Raw genomic sequence first — 27,192 nt, 5'->3', positions numbered from 1 at the left:
CAGACAGTGGAATTATTATTATCTATCCCCATCTGGTAGGTAAGAAAATTCAGGCTAAACAGAACTAGTTGAATTACCCATGGGAATGTGGGACGTGAATTCTAAATGGGGTCAAGCAACTCACTAGTCCTCACCAGCTCTTTTTCTTGTGTGTTACTTTTAGTTTGTGTCATTTTCCAGATCTTGAAATTTTAAAAAGAGGAAGTAGAGGTGTTTTTTAATATATCAACTGGGTGTAAGCACAGCAAGACCCATGTTTTGTGTCTTCGTAACTATTTCTTTGAGAAAGGGACCGGAAGTCTCCGAGGTTGGAGAGCAAAGCAGCAAAGTCATTCTGGCAGGAACAGCCAGTAGGAAGTTCTGGCTGACAGCTCCTCCGAGGTGACCTGGCCCACCAGCCACAACACACAAGGACTGGGCTGCAGGAACAGGTAGGCTCCTTGGTTTGGAGCATATTTTCAGGGTGATTGCTGTCTTTTTAACAGACTGCCAATAATTAGATCTCACCTTGTCTCAGCTGCTGACCACTGGCATGGATTGGTGAGTCAATCTCCCTCTGGGCTTCAGCTGACTTTCTTTCCAAATAAGAGAACTGGGTGAAACCATCTTTAGGTTTTCCTTATACTTTGAGGTGGTGATTTTCTTTTTTCTTTTTTCTTTTTTTTTTTCATTTTTCTGAAGCTGGAAACAGGGAGAGACAGTCAGACAGACTCCCGCATGCGCCCGACCGGGATCCACCCGGCACGCCCACCATGGGGCAATGCTCTGCCCACCAGGGGGCAATGCTCTGCCCCTCCGGGGCGTCGCCATGTTGCGACCAGAGCCACTCTAGCGCCTGAGGCAGAGGCCACAGAGCCATCCCCAGCGCCCGGGCCATCTTTGCTCCAATGGAGCCTTAGCTGCGGGAGGGGAAGAGAGAGACAGAGAGGAAAGCGCGGCGGAGGGGTGGAGAAGCAAATGGGCGCTTCTCCTGTGTGCCCTGGCCGGGAATCGAACCCGGGTCCTCCGCACGCTAGGCCGACACTCTACCGCTGAGCCAACCGGCCAGGGCCGAGGTGGTGATTTTCTACAGTTCTCTGCATTTCCTGATGTGTCACTCAGTCTGACCCAGAATCTGCTCTCAACAAACACTGTGCAATGAGATGGAATCTTGCATTAGGACTCCATCGTTCCATTCTAATTCTGTCTGAAGAAAACTGTGTGTGCAGAGGACTGGTCCTCCTAGCTATGATTTGTCTTCAAAGTGGCGATTTTAGAACTGTCTTAAAAAGTTGGGGACCACCGCAGGTTTACCTCCATATGGTAAATGTGGAAGGACAAAGGATTCGTCTCAGGCTGTGCCGTTTGGAGATGATGGTGTTGGCATGGAGAAGTCTTGGGAAACCATCCTCATAACTGAATTCCAAAACCTTTTCATCTCCCCAAACTGAAACTCCATGCCTGTTTAGCAGAAACTCCACATTCCTCCCAGCCCCCGGTAGCCGTCATTCTATGGCTTTTTTTTTTTTTTTAATAATTTTATTTTTTTAATGGGGTGACATCAATAAATCAGGATACATATATTCAAAGATAACAAGTCCAGGTTATCTTGTCGTTCAATTATGTTGCATACCCACCACCCAAAGTCAGATTGTCCTCTGTCACCTTCTATCTTGTTTTCTTTGTGCCCCTCCCCACCCCCTTTCCCTCTCCCATTCCCCCTCCCCCCCGTAACCACCACACTCTTATCAATGTCTCTTAGTTTCACTATTATGTCCCACCTACGTATGGAATAATACAGTTCCTGGTTTTTTCTGATTTACTTATTTCGCTTTGTATCATGTTATCAAGATCCCACCATTTTGCTGTAAATGTTCCGATGTCATCATTTCTTATGGCTGAGTAGTATTCCATAGTGTATATGTGCCACATCTTCTTTATCCAGTCATCTATTGATGGGCTTTTTGGTTGTTTCCATGTCCTGGCCACTGTGAACAATGCTGCAATAAACATGGGGCTGCATGTGTCTTTACGTATCAATGTTTCTGAGTTTTTGGGATATATACCCAGTAGAGGGATTGCTGGGTCATAAGGTAGTTCTATTTTCAGTTTTTTGAGGAACCACCATACTTTCTTCCATAATGGTTGTACTACCTTACATTCCCACCAACAGTGTATGAGGGTTCCTTTTTCTCCACAGCCTCTCCAACATTTGCTATTACCTGTCTTGCTAATAACAGCTAATCGAACAGGTGTGAGGTGGTATCTCATTGCCGTTTTGATTTGCATTTCTCTAATAGCTAAAGAAGATGAGCATCTTTTCATATATCTGTTGGCCATTTGTATTTCTTCCTGGGAGAAGTGTCTATTCATATCCTCTTCCCATTTTTTTATTGGATTGTTTGTTTGTTTGTTGTTGAGTTTTATGAGTTCTTTGTATATTTTGGATATTAGGCCCTTATCTGAGCTGTTGTTTGAAAATATCATTTCCCATTTAGTTGGCTTTCTGTTTATTTTGTTATTAGTTTCTCTTGCTGAGCAAAAACTTCTTAGTCTGATGTAGTCCCATTCATTAATTTTTGCCTTCACTTCTCTTGCCTGTGGAGTCAAATTCATAAAATGCTCTTTAAAACCCAGGTCCATGAGTTGAGTACCTATGTCTTCTTCTATGTACTTAATTGTTTCAGGTCTTATGTTTAGATCTTTGATCCATTTTGAGTTAATTTTTGTACAGGGGGAGAGACTGTAGTCCAGTTTCATTCTTTTGCATGTGGCTTTCCAGTTTTCCCAGCACCATTTATTGAAGAGGCTTTCTTTTCTCCATTGTGTGTTGTTGGCCCCTTTATCAAAAATTATTTGACTATATATATGTGGTTTTATTTCTGGACTTTCTATTCTGTTCCATTGGTCTGAGTGTCTATTTTTCTGCCAATACCATGCTGTTTTGATTGTCATGGCCCTATAATAGAGTTTGAAGTCAGGTATTGAAATGCCCCCAGCTTCATTCTTTTTCTTTAGGATTGCTTTGGCTATTCGGGGTTTTTTATAGTTCCATATAAATCTGATGATTTTTTGCTCTATTTCTTTAAAAAATGTCATTGGAATTTTGACGGGAATTGCATTAAATTTGTATATTGCTTTGGGTAATATAGCCATCTTGATTATATTTATTCTTCCTAGCCAAGAACAAGGTATATTCTTCCATCTCATTATATCTTTTTCGATTTCCCTTAACAATGGTTTATAGTTTTCATTATATAAGTCCTTTACATTCTTTGTTATGTTTATTCCTAAGTATTTTATTTTTTTTTGTTGCAATCGTGAAGGGGATTATTCTTTTGAGTTCCTTCTCAGTTGTTTCATTGTTGGCATATAGAAAGGCTATTGACTTCTGTATGTTAATTTTGTATCCTGCGACCTTACTGTATTGGCTTATTGTTTCTAGTAGTCTTTTTGTGGATTCTTTGGGGTTTTCGATGTATAGGATCATATCATCTGCAAAAAGTGATACCTTTACTTCTTCTTTTCCGATATGGATGCCTTTTATTTCTTTGTCTTGTCTGATTGCTCTGGCTAGAACCTCTAGTACCACATTAAATAAGAGTGGAGAGAGTGGACAACCCTGTCTTGTTCCTGATTTAAGGGGGAAAGCCTTCAGTTTAGTGCCATTTAATATGATGTTAGCTGATGGTTTATCATATATGGCCTTTATCATGTTGAGATATTTTCCTTCTATACCCATTTTGTTGAGAGTCTTAAACATAAAATTGTGTTGTATTTTATCGAAAGCCTTTTCTGCGTCTATTGATAAGATCATGTGGTTTTTGTTTTTTGTTTTGTTGATATGGTGTATTACATTAACCGTTTTACGTATGTTGAACCATCCTTGAGATTCTGGGATGAATCCCACTTGATCATGATGTATTATTTTTTTAATATGTTGTTGTATTCGATTTGCTAGTATTTTGTTTAGTATTTTAGCATCTGTATTCATTAGAGATATTGGTCTGTAGTTTTCTTTTTTTGTGCCATCCTTGCCTGGTTTTGGTATGAGGGTTATGTTGGCCTCATAAAATGTGTTTTGAAGTATTGCTTCTTCTTCAATTTTTTGGAAGACTTTGAGTAGAATAGGAACCAAGTCTTCTTTGAATGTTTGATAAAATTCACTGGTATAGCCGTCAGGGCCTGGACTTTTATTTTTGGGGAGGTTTTTAATGGTTTTTTCTATTTCTTCTCTACTGATAGGTCTGTTTAGGCTTTCTGCTTCTTCTTGACTCAGTCTAGGAAGGTTGTATTGTTCTAGGAATTTATCCATTTCTTCTAGGTTGTTGAATTTAGTGGCATAAAGTTTTTCATAGTATTCTATAATAATTCTTTGTATATCTACAGTGTCCGTGGTGATTTCTCCTCTTTCATTTTGGATTTTGTTTATATGAGTTCTTTCTCTTTTTTCCTTGGTAAGTCTTGCCAAGGGTTTGTCAATTTTGTTGATCTTTTCAAAGAACCAGCTCCTTGTTCTATTAATTTTTTCTATAGTTTTTCTGTTCTCTAATTCATTTATTTCTGCTCTGATTTTTATTATCTCCTTTCTTTGGCTGGTTTTGGGTTGTCTTTGTTCTTCTTTTTCTAGTTCCTTAAGGTGGGAAGTTAAGTGGTTCACTTGGGCTCTCTCTTGTTTGTTCATATATGCCTGAAGTGATATGAACTTCCCTCTTATTACTGCTTTTGCTGCATCCCAAAGATTCTGATATGTCGTATTGTCATTTTCATTAGTCTGTATATATCTTTTGATCTCTGCACTTATTTCTTCTTTGACCCATTCATTTTTTAAAAGTATGTTGTTTAGTTTCCACATTTTTGTGGGATTTTTTTCCTCTTTTTTGCAGTTGAATTCTAGTTTCAAGGCTTTATGATCAGAAAATATGCTTGGTACAACTTCAATTTTTCTGAATTTGCTGATGTTGCTTTTGTGGCCCAACATATGGTCAATTCTTGAGAATGATCCATGTACACTGGAGAAAAATGTATACTCAGTCACTTTGGGATGAAATGTCCTGTAGATGTCTATCATATCCAGGTGCTCTAGTGTTTTGTTTAAGGCCACTATGTCTTTGTTGATTCTCTGTTTGGATGACCGATCTAGAGCCGTCAGCGGTGTATTGAGGTCTCCAAGTATGATTGTATTTTTGTCAGTTTTTGTTTTAAGATCAATAAGTAGCTGTCTTATATATTTTGGTGCTCCTTGGTTTGGTGCATATATATTAAGAATTGTTATGTCTTCTTGATTCAGTGTCCCCTTAGCCATTATGAAATGGCCATTTTTGTCTCTGAGTACTTTTCCTGTCTTGTAGTCAGCATTATCCGATATGAGTATTGCTACACCTGCTTTTTTTTGGATGTTATTTGCTTGGAGTATTGTTTTCCAGCCTTTCACTTTGAATTTGTTTTTATCCTTGTTACTTAGATGAGTTTCCTGTAGGTAGCATACAGTTGGATTTTCTTTTTTAATCCATTCTGCTACTCTGTGCCTTTTTATTGGTGAGTTTAATCCGTTTACATTTAGTGTAATTATTGATACTTGTGAGTTCCCTATTGCCATTTTATATCTTGCTTTCTGTTAGTTTTGTGTCTTGTTTGATCCTTCTCTTTCGTTTTTCTATCTTTTGTTTTTATTTGGTTGTATTCCATACATCTTTCCTCTGTTGCTATCTTTTTTATCTCATGTGCTTCTGTGGTGGTTTTTTCAATGGTGGTTACCTTTGAGTAATGAAAAGGTTCCCTACCCTGTTCATTGTAGCGAACTATTTTGTGAGTACTTTTGCACTCCATCGTCTTTTGCTACTGTTAATCTCCATCTTCTCCCCCTCTTTCTTTTTGTTGTTGTCACAGTTTAAATTTGGTTTTATTGTGTTCTTCTTGGAGCTTTTACTTGTGGCTCTGTTTTTTTTTTTGTTCTTTGTATCTGATTGGAGAACCCCCTTTAGTAATTCCTGGAGTGGGGGTTTTCTGATGATAAATTCCCTCATCTTTTCTGTATCTGTGAATGTTTTTATTTCTCCTTCATATTTGAAGGATAGCTTTGATGGGTATAGTATTCGTGGCTGAAAGTTCCTCTCTTTCAGGACTTTAAATATTGGGGTCCACTCTCTTCTAGCTTGTAGAGTTTCTGCTGAGAAATCTGATGATAATCTAATGGGCCTTCCTTTATATGTTGTATTCTTCTTTTCCCTGGCTGCCTTGAGAATTTTTTCTTTGCTGTTGGTTTGTGTCAATTTCATTATGATATGCCTTGGAGTAGGTTTGTTGGGGTTAAGAAAACTCGGAGTTCTGTTTGCTTCTTGAACTTGAGGCTTTAGTTCTTTCCACAGGCTTGGGAAGTTCTCATCTATTATTTGTTTGAGTATGTTCTCCATTCCATTTTCTCTCTCTTCTCCTTCTGTTATACCTATTATTCTTATGTTATTCTTTTTGATGGAGTCAGATAATTCTTGTAGGGCTATCTCATTTTTTTAAATTTTTGAGTCTCTTTCTTCTTCTCTCTGCTGTGCCTCAAGTTGCTTGTCTTCTATTTCACTAATCCTCTCTTCTATCTGACCTGTTCTATTAGCTAAGCTTGTTACTTCGTTTTTCAGCTCGTGAATTGAGTTTTTCATCTCTGTTTGATTTGTTTTTATAGTTTCAATTTCCTTGGACATATATTCTTTGTGTTCATTGAGTTGTTTTCTGAGCTCCCTAAATTGTCTTTCTGTGTTTTCTTGTATATCTCAGAGGATTTTTAGGATTTCTATCTTGAATTCTCTGTCATTTAGCTCCAAGGTTTCCAATATATTAAATTTTTTCTCCATAGATTTTTCCTCATCTAGCTGTGTTACCTCTCTTTCTTTTGTATCCATGATATTCGATTTTCTCTTCCTTAATGGCATCTTTGGGTGTATTGCGAAGCATCTGGAGGCTCCAAGTATAGGTTTTTCTGTTTCTGGTTGAAGATCTTGTTGAGTTTTGGGGGAGATTTATCGGAATCGGTTCCTACCCCACCATTACTCTGACGTCATCTCCTCTATGGCTTTTTTTTAAGTTAAATTTATTGGGGTGACATTGGTTAATAAAATTATGTACAATTCTCTGATACCTCATCTGTATAGTGCACTGTGTGCCCACCACCCAGAGCCAAGTCTTCCATCACCATATCTTTGACCTCCTTTACCCCCACCCCCGCCCCTCTGGTCATCACCATCCTGTCGTCTGTGTCTGTGAGTTTTTGTTTGTTTGTTTTCTTGTTTGTTCATTTGTTGCTTTCAGTTTTATATGTCTCTATGAATTTAAGAATTCTGGGTGCCTCACAGAAGTATAACCAAACAATATCTGTCTTTCTGTGACTGGCCTATTTCAGTTAGCATATTATATTCAAGGTGCATCCATGTTGTAGCATGTGTCAGAACTTACCATGTGGCTTTTAAATATAGGATTGTTATTGTTTATACGTACTGATGTCAACAATGTCCACAGATTAATGCTGCGTGCAAAAAAGACTTATAACTGACATGGATAGAATGATTTGTTTATGAGGAATTGTGAATGTATATAAACATATATGAAGAAAGAGGAAGCAAGATAAGAAATGAGAAAAGGAAAATGGGAAGGACGTATATAAACCAGTAGTCACTGCATGGCAGTTAAGATATAAGGGCACTTTTTGTTTTCCTCTTTGAACCTTACTTCCTTTTTTATTGTATTTGCTATACTGTATTATGCATTCTTTTCAACAAAACAGACAAAAAATAATAAAAGAAGAGAAATGTCCATGGTATCCGAGAGCGCAGAGAGCTAGAGACTCAGCTGGGCCTCCAGGTCCCACCTTCAGGCTTAGACTCAAGCACATTCTGTAGTCCTTGGGGATGGGAACCGAAAAACACAGCAAGGAACTCAGAAGTACTACTGAGACTTTTAAAAAATCTTTAGATTGGGGTCAATCTTTAGTTTTCTTTCTTCCCAATTTTATTTCTCTATTTTTTTATTGTAGTAAAAACACTTCGTGTAATATTTACCCTCTTGACAGCTTTTTAAAAGTACAACACAGTATTGCTATCTATAGGCACAATGTTGTATAGCAGATCTTGAGCTTATCTTGTGTAATTAAAACTTTATACATGTTGCACAGCAACTCCCCACTTCTCCCTTCCCCAGATCCTGGCAACCACCATTCTCACCTTTGCTTCTATGAGTTCAACTATTTTCCATACCTTACATAATTTCAATTATGCAGTATTTGTCCTTCTGTGAGTGGCTCATTAGACTTAGCACAACATCCTCAATGTTAGCCTTAAAAGAAAGAGAAAATCTTGCAATATGTGACATATGGATGCACCTTGAAAGACTGGTTATTAATACTATAAAGAGAAGGGGCCTAATGCATATTAAACTACAGAAGCAAGACAGAAGCCAAGTCACCAGAATATGGTAACAACTCTGGAGTGAGAGACCATCAACCCACATTCTCTAAGCTCAGAAGTGGCACTGTGAGTCAACATGGAGCTGATGAGTGACAACCAGTGGACTTCAGCTCCAAAGGAGGAAGGAAAGGATATGGGCTTGAGGATCATGTGCAGCTGGATGGCAGGCCCAAACCTACAGCATGTAGAGGAGCTCTGACATTAGACGGCCCAGGTTCAATCTTGCCTTCACTACAGGCTAGGTCCGTGATGGCGAACCTATGACACGCATGTCAGCATTGACATGCGTAGCCATTTTTGATGACATGTGGCCGCATACCAGAGAAGGACATTTCATCCTCGGCTCCTGCACAGCCAGGTGCTGTAGCTGAGGATAAAACATTTGCTGTAGTGTAGACACTCTGTGCCGGAGGTCTGTAGGCCAAAACAACAGAACTCCGGCACAGAGCGTCTAGTTCTGGGACTTCCGGTTAGGCCGTTAGGGGATCTTTGACCTCACTTCTGGCTGGCGGAGCAGGGAGCAGGGGAATGCTGTGGGGGACGCATCTCTGGGGGCCCTGTGACCGTCATCACCAGCAACCACATAACCACAGCACCATCATCCAATCTACTGTTCTGGGGTGTCGTGGATTTCTAATTGACCATCATTACTGAGATAAGTGAGGGGGAGGCTGGGAGAGGCGAGGGCCTGTGCTATGGGTGCCATTTCCTGCCATTAGAAATAGCGGCAGCCATCTTAATTTACATAAGATGCAACTTGCCGAATTTCAAGACAGCATCTGGGCTCAGGTGTTTGTCGACTTGAGGTCAAAGCTTGAGAATCTGGAAAGGTGCCGCTTGGAGAATCAAGAGGAGTGCCACTATGAACAGGAAATTTGGAGTGCCTGGAACCGATTACCAGACACTTTTAGCACCCTGAAAAATATGGCAATGGCTTTACTCACAATTTTTCCCTCTACATACTTCTGTGAGACCTTATTCTCAGTGTTAAATAATAGCAAAACCAGCAAAAGATACAGATTGACAGATGAAGTTAGCAGCACTTGCTTGGGCTTGAAGTGTACAAAATACCAACCTTCAATTGAAGATTTAGCCAATGAAATTCAGCAACATAAAAGTCACTAATAGGCAGGTTAGTTAAAGAATTCCCCCTTCCCCTCACTTATCTTAGCTCACGGCACCCCACACAAGTTAAATAATATCAAGACCAACAAAAGAAACTGACAAATGAACAAAGAAGTCACTAAGCAGGTAAGTTAAATAATTAGTTTTTGGTTTATCAAATAGTTATATATTACAATTATACATTTTTGTTATTTAAACTATAAATATTGCAAAATTATGGTTTTTTTTCTCGAAGTGACACACCACCTGAGTTATGCTCGGTTTTTTGGTGAATTTTGACACACCAAGCTCAAATGATTGCCCATCACTGGGCTAGGTGTACCATCTTGTGCAAACTAACTGGTGTGTTTAAGCTTCATTTTTAATCTGCAGACCTCAGATGAAAGTCTGCTAGCTTTCCGACGCCTCCCCTGCCTCCCATATTCAGTTTTGTTCCTGAAGGACAGGTCACCCCTTGGGCAATGGAGAAAAATCCTGCAAAATCTGGGAGTTTCATATCATGACATCAAACCTTGGGTGCTAACTGAATTCACTGAATTCACTCTTCCAGAGCCATCAGCAGCATGTTACCACCTCCCACGACCAAGAAAGCCTTTGGCTGCCTCACTCCACAGGACATGATAATCCCCAAAAGACAGGACCCCAGACACAGCTACCAAAGAGGCGATAAACTGCAGAATGATCTAGAAAAGGAAGCTACAGTTCTTGGAGTAAGTACACCTCATTATAAGGAGCACACTGGGGAAATACTGTGAATGTATCCCAACTACCGATCTACAATGGATCGGAGGTAGTCTTTCATTTCTTTCTGTTTGACTCCATGCTCATTGGGACATGGAACGGGGCTTTATGGGAAGGCGATGTCTTCCCAGGCCTTTCTGTAAACCGACAAAAACCACTGGGTCTTTTCCACCTGAAATCAACACAATAAAGTCTCTTGTAAATTGTCCTTAATATATATAGTAGAGATATTGATTTAATCATACGCTTTTACTCAATATGATCAAATCTTATTTTGAGCTTATTTTCTTAAGTACTTTGAGGTGAGACAGCCTGGACTAATCTTACCATGCACTTTCTCCCTGTTCACCTGAGTGATGCCCCCATGTCCTGGGCCATCATCCATCAGATTCAGGACTTTCACTCCCACATGGTTCTGGATATCCTATCCCCCTAAAGATCCAGCTCTTACTCATCGCCAGCTTTGAAAACCTGCCTGGCTGTGCCTTCTGGGACTCCGGGGCAGTTAACAGCGTAATCCTCTTCTGCCCCAGGTTTTTGTTTTTGTTTGTTTTGTGTTTGCTTGTTTTGTTTTGTTTTCCTCAAAGGCCTCTTTATCCATTGTGCAAAGAGAAATCTAACCCCGAGGGGACTGTTCCCACTGCAAACCTCACTTCTAGGCACAAAAGTGACGACAGTGTTTTCCTAGCTTCTCCTGCTACTTCTAGATCAATCTTTCCCTCTCGTCTCTACTCCTACTTTAGGGTTTCGAGTCATCCGATTAGGTAATTGGCCGTTTGTGAGGGTTTGTACGAATTATTTCAACTCCCAGTGCCTCATTTTTCTTATCTATAAATAAGATGAGATTTAAAGCCAGAATGTAGAAAGTGTTCAACAAATCTAGACTATTATTAGTATCATGGGTGCCATAAAATAGTAATTCTTATTACATTCCAACGGTGAATAAGATAAGATGATTTATAGCACTAAAGAATTCCTGTTCTATTTTTTTTTCATTGACATTGAGCCTTTTATTAGCATTCCGTTGGTAAGTTTTCTGTCTATATCCATCTAACCAAACTGTTGTTCAGAAAAAATTTTCTTCATCTGCTCCTCTTAGAACCCTTAAGAATTTTGTCAACTATCTTTTTCAAAATAAAGTTACAAATGTGCAGTTAATCACTCCTTGATTTGCTAATTCAATAATCAGATCAGAAAACAAAAGATGTTAGTTACACATGAATTTCTCTTAGAGAATATCTATTGGCTCCTTATAAGACATTTTTCCTTTTTAATATAACAAATTATAACACTTTAATATTCTTCATAATTCACAATGTACTTTTATCTATTTAAAGTATATTCTAGAATTTTCTCTCTTGTCTCTTATAGAGCATCCAGATCCTGTGTTGCTTGACGATTTCAAGTTTGGGGGCCATTCTTGTTTTTGCTTCCTACTCTTCCCACCTCAAGCCAGCAGTTTGCACCATGTTAATGTCCGGATACCCATTTGTAGGAACTCTCTTTGTGAGTAGAGTGGGATCTCAATGAGGGGATATGCTTTATAAATATTAATAGGATGCTGAGTCATGGAGCACCTTAGACCCAAGAGGTGGAGAGGAAGGGGAAAAAGGCCAAGGCCTTCAACTTTTCCTCTCTGTTATCATCTCACATCCTGTCTCTGCAATTCAGGAAGAGCAGCGAGGGGCTTAATCTGCCATCCTGTGTGAGCGTCCCAGGGAGTGAGTGGATAGGACGGGAAGCAAGAGACTAATGCAATGAACACACCAGAAATTCTTGCCTGGCTTTCAAGCAGGCCTCTGGAAAAGAGGAGGATTTTTCACATTCTTCTTTGAGCCTTCAACAAGGCCGTGGGATTCCCTCCAGTTTAAGAATATTCTACCTGTCAGGTAGAAAGTGAAAAGGTCATTTTTAAAATAAAATGAACACAACTGGTAGATTCCACGGGTTTGCAGAAAATTAAGCCAGCAATGGTAACATTCTTGGGAACAAGGGGTGCTCCTGTTGTGTTCAGGGCAATCCTGAGCGCTTGGAAAATGAATTTTGCTCTCTTCCATCTAATGACTCATGAAGAAAGGCCCAGTGGATCTTTCTTTGGACACTCACGAGGACCTAGTCTTACCTCCCCTACACACTTCTTTTCTATGTAGTATCCCGCACAAAGGATAAAAAGGCACACGCTCTGGGCAGATGAATTTTACCAAAGCATCACCTCTGTATGGACACCATCCTTGTGGGACACAAATGTGCACCGAAGCAAGAGGCCGTGCTCCTGCATCCAAAGCATAATTTGTCCTCGAATTTTCTATCTAGTCAGTAGTTGTGGTTTCTACATTAGAATTAACTCATGCTGGACCCTCTTTGTGACAACCAGATTCCTAAGCCATGGCTTCACCAACATGTTAGCTTCTCAGAATACGCTTTTCCCACAAGCTGGATCCTCAACACCACTGGGAAAATACTGACTTCTGGGGCTTTATGATGAAAGATTGTTCACATCTGACCCTGTACTTCCCGCTTTTCTCCACCCCAGTCTCACCCAGGCTACCTACTCCAGTGGCCAGAAGCCCTCGCGTTTGTGCACCTTGCTCCGCCAAGTGCTTCTGACGGCTGCTTCCATCTGTCTATCCCTTCTACTCATTGGCATTTCAACTGCCTGTCTTTTAGTCTTCTAAGTTTATTTTAAACACACAATGATGTTTACATGAAATTACTTTAGATGGTGAAACATTGCAAACGGTGAAATGCAAGAATAAAGGTGATTTAAGGAGAAAAAACTTATAAGATGATGTTTAGTAAAACACATTCACACACAAACAAAAACACCCCATGATTTACAATCAAATTCAAGGAAGAAAAGCCACACACATACACTGTACTTACAGTCCGATTCTGTGATGAAAAAGCAGAGCCCTAACAATATAGATAATGAAGAAAAACACCCATCTATTGAAAACAGTTGGTTCTGAGCAGGGAGCTTCCCGATGCTTCCATCTCACATCAAGTGCTTTGCACATACAGCTTCTAGACCAGTGGTCCCCAACCCCCGGGCCGCAGACCGGTACTGGTCTGTGGGCCATTTGGTACCGGTCCGCAAAGAAAGAATAAATAACTTACATTATTTCTGTTTTATTTATATTTAAGTCTGAACGATGTTTTATTTTTAAAAAATGATCAGATTCCCTTTGTTATATCCTTCTAAGACTCACCCTTGACGCTTGTCTCGTAAGTTCAACAATTATATTTAAAAATACCACAGTTTTTACGCCAGTCGCATAATTTTATTCTGTGCATTTATCCGTCCCACCCTAAGGGCCGGTCCGTGAAAATATTTTCTGATATTAAGTCGGTCCGTGGCCCAAAAAAGGTTGGGGACCACTGCTCTAGACAACCGTGGCCTGCTGCAACCATTTAGCTTCCTTAAACCTCTGCTGTACAGAGATTTCTAGATCAGACACAAGGCATGGGTTAGTATCAACCTCGTAATTTATTACACTCTCTTTCCTCCACGAACACCTCTTCTCCAGGCTTTTTCAGCTCCTAGTAATTGCCACTAGCATGAATCCAGTCTCTTGGGCAGCTGCCGATTCTTCAAAATCAATGTAAACCCACCGAGGGCAGAAACCAGGCCTCTCTACCCATGTGGACCCACACCATTCCTACGGTGTTATCTTCCTAAAACTTCCACATTACTGACTCATTGAGTGATTGACACATTGGCACAAAGCAGATGGGCTGATTATATCTCTCTTTTCTGAGCAGTTTGCCATGTCTGGATTCCTCTCCATTATCTCTGGGAAAAAACCAACTTCACCCTTTGTAAGTATAAGAACCATCGAATCTCGCTGGTTGGTGTAAAAGGAACTTCAGCATTAATGATTCTAGTTCAATGGCCTCCATTTGGCCATTTAGGGAAATAAGTCTCAGCGGAGGTGAAGGCGCCCAAGCTCTCCCCTTTGGCTCACTGGCAGAACTCGCAGGGAAGCCTGGATTCCTTGCCTTCTGGACCAGGGCTCTTCCCCCTACAATGTGGAGCTCCTGGATCGTAGGCCAGACTTGGAGGAGGTTACTTCCATTGCAAAGAATGGAAATCATTACATGTACCAGGACTCTTTAAAACAGGGGTCCCCAAACTTTTTACACAGGGGGCCAGTTCACTGTCCCTCAGACCATTGGAGGGCTGGACTATAAAAAAATCTATGAACAAATTCCTATGCACACTGCACATATCTTATTTTAAAGTAAAAAAACAAAAAGGGAACAAATACAATATTTAAAATAAAGAACAAGTAAATTTAAATCAACAAACTGACCAGTATTTCAATGGGAACTATGCTCCTCTCACTGACCACCAATGAAAGAAGTGCCCCTTCCGGAAGTGCGGCGGGGGTCGGATAAATGGTTTCAGGGGGCCGCATGCAGCCCGCGGGCCGTAGTTTGGGGACCCCTGCTTTAAAACTTGTTCTCTTGGCCCTGAATAGTGTAGATGACCATCCCAACTAGATCCTAGAGGTTCTTTTTTTTTTTTTTTTTTTTAAGAAAAATCTACCCAATAACGAGTCGGTTTCCTTAAATGGCCTGGCCAGGGGCAGAGGTGTGGGCTTCGATCCTCCCCGGTTCTCGCCTCCACTTGCCAGGAACGAAGAATTGTCAGACTATAGCCAGTTTCTGGATCAAGGTCAGGAGTCGGAGGGGAGGGGGTGGAAGCAGCTGAGGTCTTTGATCTTCTCCATAGCAACCTTCCCCTCTCCCCTGACACACACCTACAAGGATGACTTCGGGAAGAGCCGCACCCTGCCTCAGGAAGAGCCAGGGTCTGGTTGGTTAGCCATGGATGAGAGCATATAAGGCGTATGAGGCTGGTATATGCTCCTGATGCTGGAAGGTGGAGTCTGAACCCCAAAACCAGTGCACAGGGTTTTGAAGAGTTTACAGCATTGGATGGAGTCAGAATTCTGGACTTGGGATCAGGAAGCTTATACTCCTGCCCCAGCTCTGTCCCTGATCCTTCTGTGTGCTTGGAAAAGTTCTGCTTTCTCCTGACCGGGCGGTGGCACAGTGGATAGAGCATCGGACTGGGACGTAGAGGACCCAGGTTCGAGACCCCAAGGTTGTCAGCTTAAGCAATGCTCGCCAGCTTGAGCCCAAGGTCACTATCTTGAGCAAAAGGTCACCTGGTTTGCTGTAGTCCCCCGGTCAGGGCACATATAAGAAAGCAATCAATGAATAACTAGGATGCCGCAACGATACCACAACGAGGATGCTTCTCGTCTCTTTCCTTTCCTGTCTGTCTGTCCCTATCTGTCCCTCTGTCTGACTCTCTCTGTCTCTGTCACACACAAAAAAAGGTTTCTGCTTTCTCTGGGTGTCAGTTTTCTTATGTACAAAATGTAGAAGATGAACAAGTGGATCTCAGAGGTGGCTTCCCAAGTGCCCTGAATACACTGAAAGGAAAAACTGTACTTGGGATGACCAGATATTATATGGGCTCCACATGTGGGCTCACTACCCACATACATGACAGCTGTGGCCAATGTGCTGTCCATTCACTCTGTTCTTCCTTCCGGGACTCAGGACTTCAGGACCCATATAGCAACTGGGCCCAGGGAGAAGAGGACAGGGCAACCACCCTCTCCAACACACAGTAGCCTCCAGTGATGCTCAGACAGGAAAGAGCGTGCACTGGGACCCTGGGACAGAACCTGGCACATCAGTGTCTTTGGAGAGGAATCACATCCTGTGAAAACCCCTTTCTCCAAAACGTAGACTGTGACCCAGGAGTGAGTGTGGTGAATGAGGTCCTCGTAGTCCTGATTCTATGGAATGAATTCCTACTTCTCCAATTTGCTTCTGCCTTTTCTCTGAAGCTAGTTCTTAATGGAAGAAGCTATAGACTAGTCTTCCCAGGAGGGACCAAAGGCAGGTTCCAGAAGCTTCTAGAATGATTCTAAGTCTGTTGAGGAAGTCAAGGGAGATATTGGCAATACCACTTCTGTCTTTAGTGCTGCCGAGAGTCAAGAAGCCAGAACCTCTCTCCTAAAGCGGACTTATTCATCGATTCTCTCATTCAACAGACATTACTAATTCTAGATAGTGAGGAGAGTTACAGAGATGAATGAGGCATGAGTATGTGCCCACTAGGAGTATGCAGATTAGAGGGGAGGCAGACCCGGGAAGCTCCGTGGCTGTGCAGTGGGCAAGAGGGAGATAGAATCACGGGCTGCTTCTGCGTGAGATCCCAGTGCAGGCTTTCTCTTCTAGGCCGTGAGCAGCCTGATCTCCAACGCACTGAGTTCTGTCGTGGCTGGGACGGGCCTCTTCCTCCTCACTGATGGCCTGGTAACCCTGAGGGCAGCCTCTCAACTGTGTGACTTAGAAAAGGAGCATCTATCCTCGTTGCCTTTTTCGGGGTACTATTATTCAGTGTCTGAAGTCAAGGACTGTGTCCAGGATGGCGTCAGTCTAAGAGTAAGTACTTTCAGATTGACTGTCCAGTCATGTGAAATCTCTGTTTCCACTTTGCAAAGTCTGGCTTTTTCCGTAGTCCCTCACCCTGTTGGTCTGAAGGCCTGGAGGCAGATAGAAGAAAAAAAATTACGGTTGAAGGAGGCTCATCAGCAGACTGCATAATACGGGGAATGCATTGTGCAAAGTTGAAAAAGGAAACCAGGAAGGGATGTGGGCAGTCCACATGAGTAGTGCTTCTTAAATAAAATAATAACAATAATTATCCTATTCTCAGTAGGTTTAGCTCTTAAAGTGCCGTTGTTTGATAGGCATTTTCCCCCTCGATGAAATATTATAGAAATGTCCCTCTTTATTTGAATTTCACTTGATTTGGAATGAATGTATCCTACATTAAGTTAGATACGGATTTTGAACCTGAAACCCAAACAAATAATTATTATACTTTAGCCTTATAGCGCTGGCAGAACGAGAGGAGGCTGGGAGATGGCCTGTGATTCAACTCCTAGCAGAAACGCCATCTCTGGGCAGCATTTCCTTGCCTCCTTGCCTCCAAACTTGATTGTCACCACCCACTTGCTGCTGGTGACAATCTTGGCTTAGTCAGTCCTCTATATACAGGCTCCGAGTTTAGAATCATCAACTCTGGCTCTTTAGGAGAAAGAATTCCTCCCTTGTGACTCCTCCTGGGAGGAGCGAGGGAGATAAGGGCACTCTCTCTCATTCCCGGGGACCTAGCTATCTCGTGAATCTCAGAGACTGCGCACCAAGTTTCCAGATTCAGCCTTCCGTGGCTCTGCCCGTGTGACCCAGAGGTGTCCATAGCAACCCCTTTGATTCAGGAGCTTGAGGAAGAGGAAAAGCACAGAGAACCATCTGGTTAGGGACCTGCACAAGGATGCGGAGGAGATCATAGAATCCTGGTGCAGGTCAGACATTAGGCGAAGCCATGGGGGCAAGAGAACAGCCTCTTCAGTGGGATGGTGGCAGCTGAATTTAATGAAAACTCATCTTAGTATTTCAAACTGGAGTCAGAGAGAATTTCCTGCAATCTCAGAGGAGTTGCACCACGGTAGACTGAGAGGATTCGAAGGCTCACTCTTTCTTTATTAATGCAGAGATAACCTGGCCAGAAGTAACATTAAAGAGTATCAGTTATAGAGACCCAAGGTTGGAAGGAGCAAGGAAGGGAGGGTGAAAGGAAGAAAGATATCAAGGAAAAAAAAATTGTAGGTCCCAGAATGTAAGAAAAATGCCAAAGCCAGATGGCCAAGCAAGAGCTAAGAGCAGAAAAGACCATAGGTGGCAGGGGTTGCGGCCATGGACTTCCAGTGCCCAGGGCAGCACTCGAGGCTCCACAGAAAGCAGAGAGCACACACAGCGCCCTGCAAGGCTGGCAAAGCTGGGACAGAATATCTGTGACAACAAGACAAGGACAGCTCTGCCCAACGCACTAAGACACTTTAAGAAACTGCCATAAAGGTCTCTAAAAGGAAGTAATCTCACCGAGTCTTGTGCAGATATGGCATCCAAATCCAAAATTACAGATAAAAGAGAGGGACCTCGAATAAAAGAATTCACTGGAAAACTTCCTGGATCTGTGAGACTCCTAAGGTTCTATCAGAGTTAAACCTAAAATTATTATCTAGGGAGACGCCCATAAACCCAACTTCTGGGCCTCCTACACATCAAAGAACCCCCCAATGCCACCCACACACTGAAATAATCTAAGAATAAAAAGATTTTGTAAAACGTAAGAAAAAAAATGGGAAACAGCAGCAAATGGAGCAAACAAAAGTCAGTTGCCCAAGAATAAGAGATTATATAATAATTTGAAAAAGGCGATAATGAAAATATATTTAATTGATTGAAAACACACGAGAAAGGAATTGAATCCAAAATTAAAGAACAGGACAGTAAGGAAAAAAAGGACAACTAGATTTGAAAATGAACTAACTGGTGTAATTAGAAATGAAAATTATAATATTTGGTGTTAAATGCTTAGCATGTCAGTTAAATAGCGGAGACAACATGGTCGAAGACATAAACAGTGAAATGAAATATAGGTCTGATTAAATCACACAGAACACAACAGATTAAGATAAACATTTAAAAAATATGAAAGAAAAATGAAAACACGCAGACGATACAGTGAAGTGAAAAGGTTTAACACCTGTCTAATCTGAGCACCACGGGGGACAGCGCGTGAGAGAGGAAGTATGTGGAGGCATCACTGAACACCTGTCAGACTTGAAAAAAGACATGAGGCTTCGGGCTGAAGGAACGCACCCAGACCACTGCAGGATACATGAGAACAAATCCACACCTAAACACATCATGACAATAAAAAGCACGAAAGGAGAGGAGAGGAGAGGGGAGGGGAGGGGAGGGGAGGAGGGGGAGGAGAGGAGAGGGGAGGAGGGGGAGGAGAGGAGAGGGGAGGAGAGGAGAGGAGAGAAGTGGAGAGGAGAGGAGAGGAGAGGAGAGGAGAGGAGAGGAGAGGGGAGGGGGGGAGAGGAGAGGGGAGGGGGGGAAGGGAGGGGAGGGGAGGGGGGAGGGGAAGGGAGGGGAGGGGAGGGGGGAGGGGAGGGCAGGGGAGGGGAGGGGAGGAGAGGGGGGAAGGGAGGGGAGGGGAGGGGAGGGGAGGGGAGGGGAGGGGAGGAGAGGAGGGGGAGGAGAGGAGAGGGGAGGAGAGGAGAGGAGAGAAGTGGAGAGGAGAGGAGAGGAGAGGAGAGGAGAAGGGAGGGGAGGGGAGGGGGGGAAGGGAGGGGAGGGGAGGGGAGAGGAGAGGGGAGGGGAGGGGAGGGGAGGGGAGGGGAGCCACTAGAGATAAATGAAAGATTACTTTTATCTCAGAATGTGGGCCACCAGGGGCCTTAGCTGAAACTGCTCATTTCCTTTCTTAAGAGATCCAAAGCAGAAAGCAGAAGAGAGAATGAAATGGTTTCCGCTATCCCCTTTTCTCTCCACTGCTGGAACCTGCACACCCCCCCTCCTCTCAGTCAGGCACAAGGGCTGGCTGATGGCACCAACCGTCCCTGTCTGTCCTGATTTGCAGGGTGTGCTGGTGATGATGGTCACCTTCACTGTCCTGGAGCTCTTACTAGTTGCATACTCTTCTGTCCTTTGGTGGAAACAAGTCTACTCCAACAACCCTGGCGTGAGTACTCTGACATGTCACATGATACCTGCTGGGTCCCAAGATTTGAGCTATAATCATCCAGGTCTAACAGGAGAAGTCAATTATTGGGTACACATAGAAGACAACTTTTATAGTGGGAAAAGGGTTCGATTAATAGGCTTCTTTATGATGACACTCTGGTCATCTGAGATCAGTTGGCGTTTATTGAGTAGCAAACCATTTAGAGAATCACTTAATATGAAGCTAGACAACTTTAGAAATTACCTGGCTCAGTCCCTTGTAAAAGCACCAAGTCAGGCCCTGGCTGGTTGGCTCAGTGGTAGAGCATCAGCCCAGCATGAGGATACCCTGGGTTTGATCCCAGTCAAGGCACACAGGAGAAGTGACCATCTGCTTCTCCACCCCCCCTCCTCTCTCTTTGTCTCTCTTCCCCTCCTGCAGCCAGGGCTTGATTGGTTCAAGCACATCTGCCCTGGGCACTGAGGATGGCTCCATGGAGCCTCCACCTCAGGCGCTAAAAATATCTCAGTTGTGAGCATGGCCCCAGATGGGTAGAGGATTGGCCCCAGATGGAGGTTGCTGGATGGGTTCCAGTCAGGGCTCATGTGGGAGTCTGTCTCTCTATCTCCCTTCCTCTCACTTGGAAAAGAAGAAAGAAAAAAAAAGCACCATGGGCCCTGGCCGGTTGGCTCAGCGGTAGAGCGTCGGCCTGGTGTGTGGGGGACCCAGGTTCGATTCCCAGCCAGGGCACACAGGAGAGGCGCCCATTTGCTTCTCCACCACCACCCCCCCCTCCTTCCTCTCTGTCTCTCTCTTCCCCTCCCGCAGCCAAGGCTCCATTGGAGCAAGGATGGCCCGGGCGCTGGGGATGGCTCCCTGGCTTCTGCCTCAGGTGCTGGAGTGGCTCTCGTCGCAGCAGAGCGACGCCCCAGAGGGGCGGAGCGTCGCCCCTGGTGGGCGTGCCGGGTGGATCCCGGTTGGGCGCATGCGGGGGTCTGTCTGACTGTCTCTCCCCGTTTCCGGCTTCAGAAAAATTTAGAAAAAAAAAAAAAAAAGCACCATGGCTCAGATAAAATCACATGGAGAATGAATAATCCAGACTTGAGAACTTGCGTCCCCTCCCCCTTGCCATGAACAGCCGCCAGCCTCACTAGCCCAGTTCCCTTGCTAACGTGATGAGATGTTACTAGGGCATCTCTGTTCTGTTTACGCTTTCCTCTGTTCTTCCTTCCTTCTTCTTAGGTCTTGACATTTACAATTTAAAAATATTCTTCTGAAGCTTTAGTAGAAAAGAAAAGAGAATATTTAAAAGGACTGGATAAATTATGATTTAATTATGATCTTATCAGGAAATGGTAACAATCAGAACGGCATTTGTGGGAACTAATATTGATGCAATTATATATTATGGGAAAGTTGGTAGAGCTATTACCCTACCACATTGAGGGCGAATGCGTTAGAAACACGTATTTGAAAAGCCTCCAAAATGAGAGTTTAAAGACGATTAACAAATTTTCTCTCTCCTAGAGCTCATTTTTCTCACTTCAGTCACAAGATCCTATCAAACATGTAGGATTTCTTCAAGGTCATGGATCTGAGTAACTCTTGGCCTTGGAAGAAAGAGAAGAAACCCCGTGCTCACGGAAAAGTGTCATTAGACTTCGCTGACATTTCAGCTACTTTAGAGTTGGGAAGAAACTGTTTTAAAAATAGCTTTTGTTTTATATTTTGTCAGTATGAGTAATTTTATTGCTCTTGAAGATAATTTCTCAAAAGCCCAAGTCAGTAAAATTTTATTACCCTATCTTCCAAAGTGGCCATAAAGTTTATAAACTTTTTTGGATAAACTGGACAGAAAGTGGTTGTCCATCCGTACAGAAGAGGAGTAAAAGTGCTCTCTTGCGCGAGTGTGTATTGGCTAAGTTGTGTATTGGCTAACTGTCAAGACACTGTTCTGTATTATTTTTACATGCATATTGCTTAAATAACAGTTACTAGGATTGCAAGAACATTTTAATTAAAAATACTTTAAAAATATATGGTTCAACTTCTGTCAATTGAATGAATTAAATTTCTGTCAATTAAATACAGCTCAATGTTCTGTCTCATTTCATGACGTTATTATTAAATATCTGGATTCTAAGATAGTTAATCACAATGCTCTCTCCCATTTGAGTTCTAGACCAAATAAGAAGACATAGAGAGATAATATCAACTCCATTACTGTACTAGAGTAAACAACCTGACATATATCTACTATAGAGATTTCAAAGATTGTCCCTGGGTATAGATCTTGGGTCTTATCTCAGAGGAAATATGAAACAGAAGTACACATGTATTTTTTTCAAATGATATGTACAAAAATGTTTATAAAAGTCATACACATAATAGTCCCCAAAGATAAACTATCAAAATAAACAGTAGAAGAGACAGATGAAAATTGTTGTATATTTAGACTATAGAGTACTATACAGCACTGAGAAAACAAACTATAATTCATGCTGCCACATAGATAAATCCACAAAATAATGTTCAGAGGAACCAAAGTTATGTATAGAGAGTACATACTATGTTATTCCATTTACATAGAATAAAATTTAAACGCAAGCAAAACGAATTATAGAGTGTTAGAATCAGGGGTGCGGTTACCTTTAGGAGTAATAATTGGGAGGGGACCCAGAAGTCCTGGGAAGTCCTGGAAATGTTCTTTGCCTTGGTCTGGATGCTGGTGCTGTGCATACACAGCCTGTCCTCTTATTTCTATGTTATAATGGAATAAGAACATGTCTAAACAGTTACTCTTGACCTGTTGAGCCCGTCTAGTTACTGAGCATCCTTCATTCCTCCATAGGAATTCCCTTAAAGCATCATCTCCCCCAAACCCTGAAGTCATCCTTGACTTGCCTAGAACTCTCACAGACCATATCCATTCTATACTTAAAACCTGCTAGTTCTAACGTCAAAATATATCGAACCCGATCACCTCTCACCATCTCACAAGTATTCTGGTGCAACAGTTCCTGCTGGCACGATTGTCGTGAGCAACCAGCTGGTCACCCACCGCACTCAGCCTTTCTTCCACAGAGCAGACAGGGAGAGTTTTTAAAATCTAAAGTCATATCACGTCATTCTCTGCTCAAACTCATCCCATTTCATTCCAAATGAAAGCCAGAGTCCTTCAGTGTTCTCACAAACTCGAAACTCATTTCCTCTGTCCTGTCTGACTTCTCTCCCCCGGCTCCCCGCCTCCTTTCCCATCGGCTTTCTGCTGTCCCTACACATACCCTTTGTCCAGGAATTTTACGTTTGCAAGCCCCTCTGTCTGGAATGCTTTTTCTCCCCAACTATTTTCCTTGCTTGTTTTCTCACTTCTTTCAGGTTTTCCGTCAAATCTCTCAGCCGCAATGAAATCTTGCCCTGCCAACCTACAGAAAATGTGAATCTTCTTTCCCCTTCACTTGCTTCTCTTTCTCCCCAGTACCTACTACCATCTGACTTACTATACATTTTATCTGTTTGTCAATTGTCTGTCTACTTTCAGTAGTCTGTACCCTACATTAAGGTGTTCAATTACTACTACTTGCTGATGTTTCAGCCCCTATTTGAATGTGTTTAAGTGTGTGCGTGCACGCATGTGTGTGTGTGAATACTTTAAAATGTGGTGTAGAAGTTTTGAGATTCCTCTTTATTTCATAAGTCAAACAATGCAATATAATTATATTTTATCCAGGATCCATTTCTTGTTGCTTTTTTCTGTTAATAAAAAATTTTCTCTGTCTGGAGAATTATATTCAGAATAATCTGTAATAATATTCTAAACTGACAGAAGGTTCAGTGAGGTTGTGTCTTTCATTTGTAACTCTCCTCTACTCCCTCCACCCCCCAACCTGTTTGCCTTTCACAAATGATGTGACCACCCACTCAGATACTAAAGTCAGAAGTTTTAAGAGTCCTTCTTGACCCCTTCCTTTGCCTGGCTACCACATTCCCTTTGGGAAAACAGGCAAGACTGCTAACAGGAAGGTCTACTAAACTCATGGCCAGAAGAGTGAATGGTTTCAACCAAGTCCAAGCAGACATTGCAGATCTTTAACATACACATGAGGACACTGAGTTCTCACTCTTAAATTTTTTTTTAAATGCAGCTTCCCCCAAACAGTAATCCAAAATTAGTGACTGAATCATACTTACTCAGATCTTTATCACCAACTTGCCAATTTTTCCTGTGCTCTTACCTAACTGGCTGAAAGTTTCTCCCTGTTGGTCTGATGAAGTATATAAGCAGCCATGTGAGGCAGCAAGAATTGAGGGCACCCTCTAAGATCGATTGGATGGCAGCCTCTACCCACCAGCCAGAAACACCTACAGTCCTTACTCAGACAACCATAAGAAAACAAATTCTGTCAACTACTTGAATGTGCTCAAGAGTGGGTTTTCCCCAGTTGAGCCTCCAGATGAAAATATAGCCCGATTGGCACCTTGATTGCAGCCGTGTAAAGCCTTGAGCAGAGGCATCCAACTAAGCCATGCCTCAGCTCCGGATCCTTGAAAGCTGACAGCTAGTAACGGTGTGCTGTTTTAAGTCACTAGATTTGTGGTGGATGCAAAGCAACAGAAAATTAATAACCACTGGATTGTTGCATGGGAAATGGAAGAGAAAAAGTCAAGTTCAAATTTCAGCCGCTAGAGAGAGAGAGAGGGAGGGAGAAATATTCATTTGTTGTTCCATTTAAATATGTATTCATTGGTTGGGTCTTGTATTGGCACTGCCTGAGGATCAAACCCACAACCTTGGCATATTGGGACAGCACTCTAACCAACTGAGCTACCTGTCCAGGGCAGAAGGATGACTTCAATAATAGAGTAAATATCTTGTTTTAGTTAGATCAGTGTTGGCACATACTAAGTGCTAAACATTACTTGTCGAACTCAAAAGAGAGAAGTCTTCTATAGCTTGAAAGCAAGAGGGAACATTATATCTAGTCAGTGAGTATCACCCTGCTTATGGATGCCCTACAAGGATTCCATCATTTCAACTCTCCGTGAAATAGCTTAAGTCCTGCCCTCTGGTCTGAGTCCACAGATTGAAATAGTAGAGAGCCAATCTTTAAGAAGCTTGAAAGTCAGAAGCAGGAAGAAAAGGCAGAGGCTGACAACCAAAATGATAAAGTGAGACACATTTTGAAATAAACAAGGCAGATAGAATTATAAGCTTCTCCTGCTTAATATCAGCAATTCCTTCTTAAAAATCAGAGATTCTGCATGAAGACAGTTCTTTTTCATCATTTTAAAGGGAAAGATTATATACTGTTATTCAATCCAAACTCCCACCCAATTTCCTAAAATGTAATTAAAAGGTAGTAAACTATCTACATACAAGAAGTAAATTAACAGGTTCTAAAAGTCTTAAAATATTGCAATTGCTTGCTCACCAAATAATCACAATCCTTGCAAACAGATGCTTTGTCTGCAGTTTGTGACTGCAGCTGGAGTCAGCACCACCAGGGGGTGCACTTCCCTTTTACTGTACAGCAGGCCTTTCAAAATTCCCAGTGATTCTGAGGGTCTATCAGTTCTGCTTACAATTTAAATATTGACTTGTCCCACACTTTTTTATCTTAATGTTGCATTGCACTTTAGGCACAGAAATTAAAATTTACCTGAATAAACATTGGCAGAAAAATGTTGGGTTGAGAAATACATACCTTCTCTGATGTTTGGATGTGAAATACAAGGAGGCATTCTACAAAAAAAACTGCGATTATTTCTATACCTCAACTTGGAATGATTTTGTCAACCCCCACCCATCCACCCCCAGGGAGTAAATTTGGTAGACAATTTTGATTGTCACAATTGGCGATGTGCTGCTAGTATCTAATGAGGCCAGAGATGCTGCCGCCAAACATCCTTCAATGCACAGGGTTCCCCACAGCAAAGTATTGTCAAGCCTTCCCCCCCCCCCCCCGCCCCCACTCCCCACTCCCCACTCCCCACTGCCTCTCCAGCAGTGCTGAGGTGAGGAACACTGCTGTGCACGGTTGCCACAAACTAGAAAATATTCAAGATGATTTTTTTTTTTTTTTTTTTTGGATTTCTCTGAAGCTGGAAACGGGGAGAGACAGTCAGACAGACTCCCGCATGCGCCCGACCGGGATCCACCCGGCACGCCCACCAGGGGCGACGCTCTGCCCACCAGGGGGCGATGCTCTGCCCTCCGGGGTGTCGTTCTGTTGTGACCAGAGCCACTCTAGCGCCTGGGGCAGAGGCCAAGGAGCCATCCCCAGCGCCCCGGCCATCTTTGCTCCAATGGAGCCTCGGCTGCGGGAGGGGAAGAGAGAGACAGAGAGGAAGGAGAGGGGAAGGGGTGGAGAAGCAGATGGGCGCTTCTCCTGTGTGCCTTGGCCCGGAATCGAACCTGGGACTTCTGCACGCCAGGCCGACGCTCTACCACTGAGCCAACCGGCCAGGGCCTCAAGATGATATTTGTGTATATATTTTTTGATTTTCTAAAATCATTTTGCCTTTATGATTTAGTAATTTAAAATCATAACAAATGGAGGATTAATGTAGAAAGAAAAATTCAAAGAGACACTTTGTATTGTTTTTTTGTTTTGTTTTGTTTTTTACAGGGACAGAGATAGAGAGTTAGAGAGGGACAGATAAGGACAGACAGGAACGGAGAGAGATGAGAAGCATCAATCATCAGTTTTTTGTTGCGACATCTTAGTTGTTCATGGATTGCTTTCTCATATGTGCCTTGACCGCGGGCCTTCAGGAGACCGAGTAACCCCCTGCTCAAGCCAGCAACCTTGGGTCCAAGCTTTTTTATTTTTTGCTCAAGCCAGATGAGCCTGCGCTCAAACTGGCGACCTCGGAGTCTCGAACCTGGGTCCTTCCACATCTCAGTCCGAAGCTCTATCCACTGTGCCACCGCCTGGTCAGGCTTGTATTGTCTTAATTGTATCTGTACAATTTAAACCAGGAAGGCCTGGAGTAGAATTCGTTTTACTGGTCTTTCTGCGAGCTAAAATGAGCTCTACTAAAGTGGCAACTACATCTAGGCCTATACCTTCTTCATGATTGATTTTTATACTACAGAGGAATACAGTTAAACAATACACGAGACAATTCATTAACTATGCGGGGAACCTCCTTCCAGAAGACGACGGAAGCATGGTTAATAGAAATGGCACAGATTTTGGAGACAGACAAATGAAGTTTGACTCCTCTCCTTGTCCCTTTGTTTGTGACCTTGGGGATGTACCCTTTCTATACCTCAGTTTCAGCACT

The 27,192-nt window shown here is 42.5% G+C and overlaps 1 protein-coding gene across 1 annotated transcript; it reads left to right on the top strand.

Moving 5' to 3' along the window:
- Nucleotides 1–257: 257 nt before the first annotated feature.
- Nucleotides 258–21,631, top strand: MS4A7 (membrane spanning 4-domains A7). Its single transcript, XM_066360401.1, is given in 8 exon segments — nt 258–431; nt 10,105–10,264; nt 11,667–11,801; nt 14,058–14,114; nt 16,557–16,763; nt 19,819–19,920; nt 21,430–21,472; nt 21,475–21,631. Coding segments are annotated over 7 exon segments (717 nt in total). The 5' UTR covers nt 258–431; nt 10,105–10,117; the 3' UTR covers nt 21,501–21,631.
- Nucleotides 21,632–27,192: the final 5,561 nt, after the last annotated feature.

This window comes from Saccopteryx leptura, chromosome 1 (genome assembly GCF_036850995.1).
Source record: "Saccopteryx leptura isolate mSacLep1 chromosome 1, mSacLep1_pri_phased_curated, whole genome shotgun sequence".
Classification (NCBI taxonomy): domain Eukaryota; kingdom Metazoa; phylum Chordata; class Mammalia; order Chiroptera; family Emballonuridae; genus Saccopteryx; species Saccopteryx leptura.
Note: the sequence above shows the minus strand (reverse complement) of the source record. Positions and strands in the feature narration are given on the sequence as shown.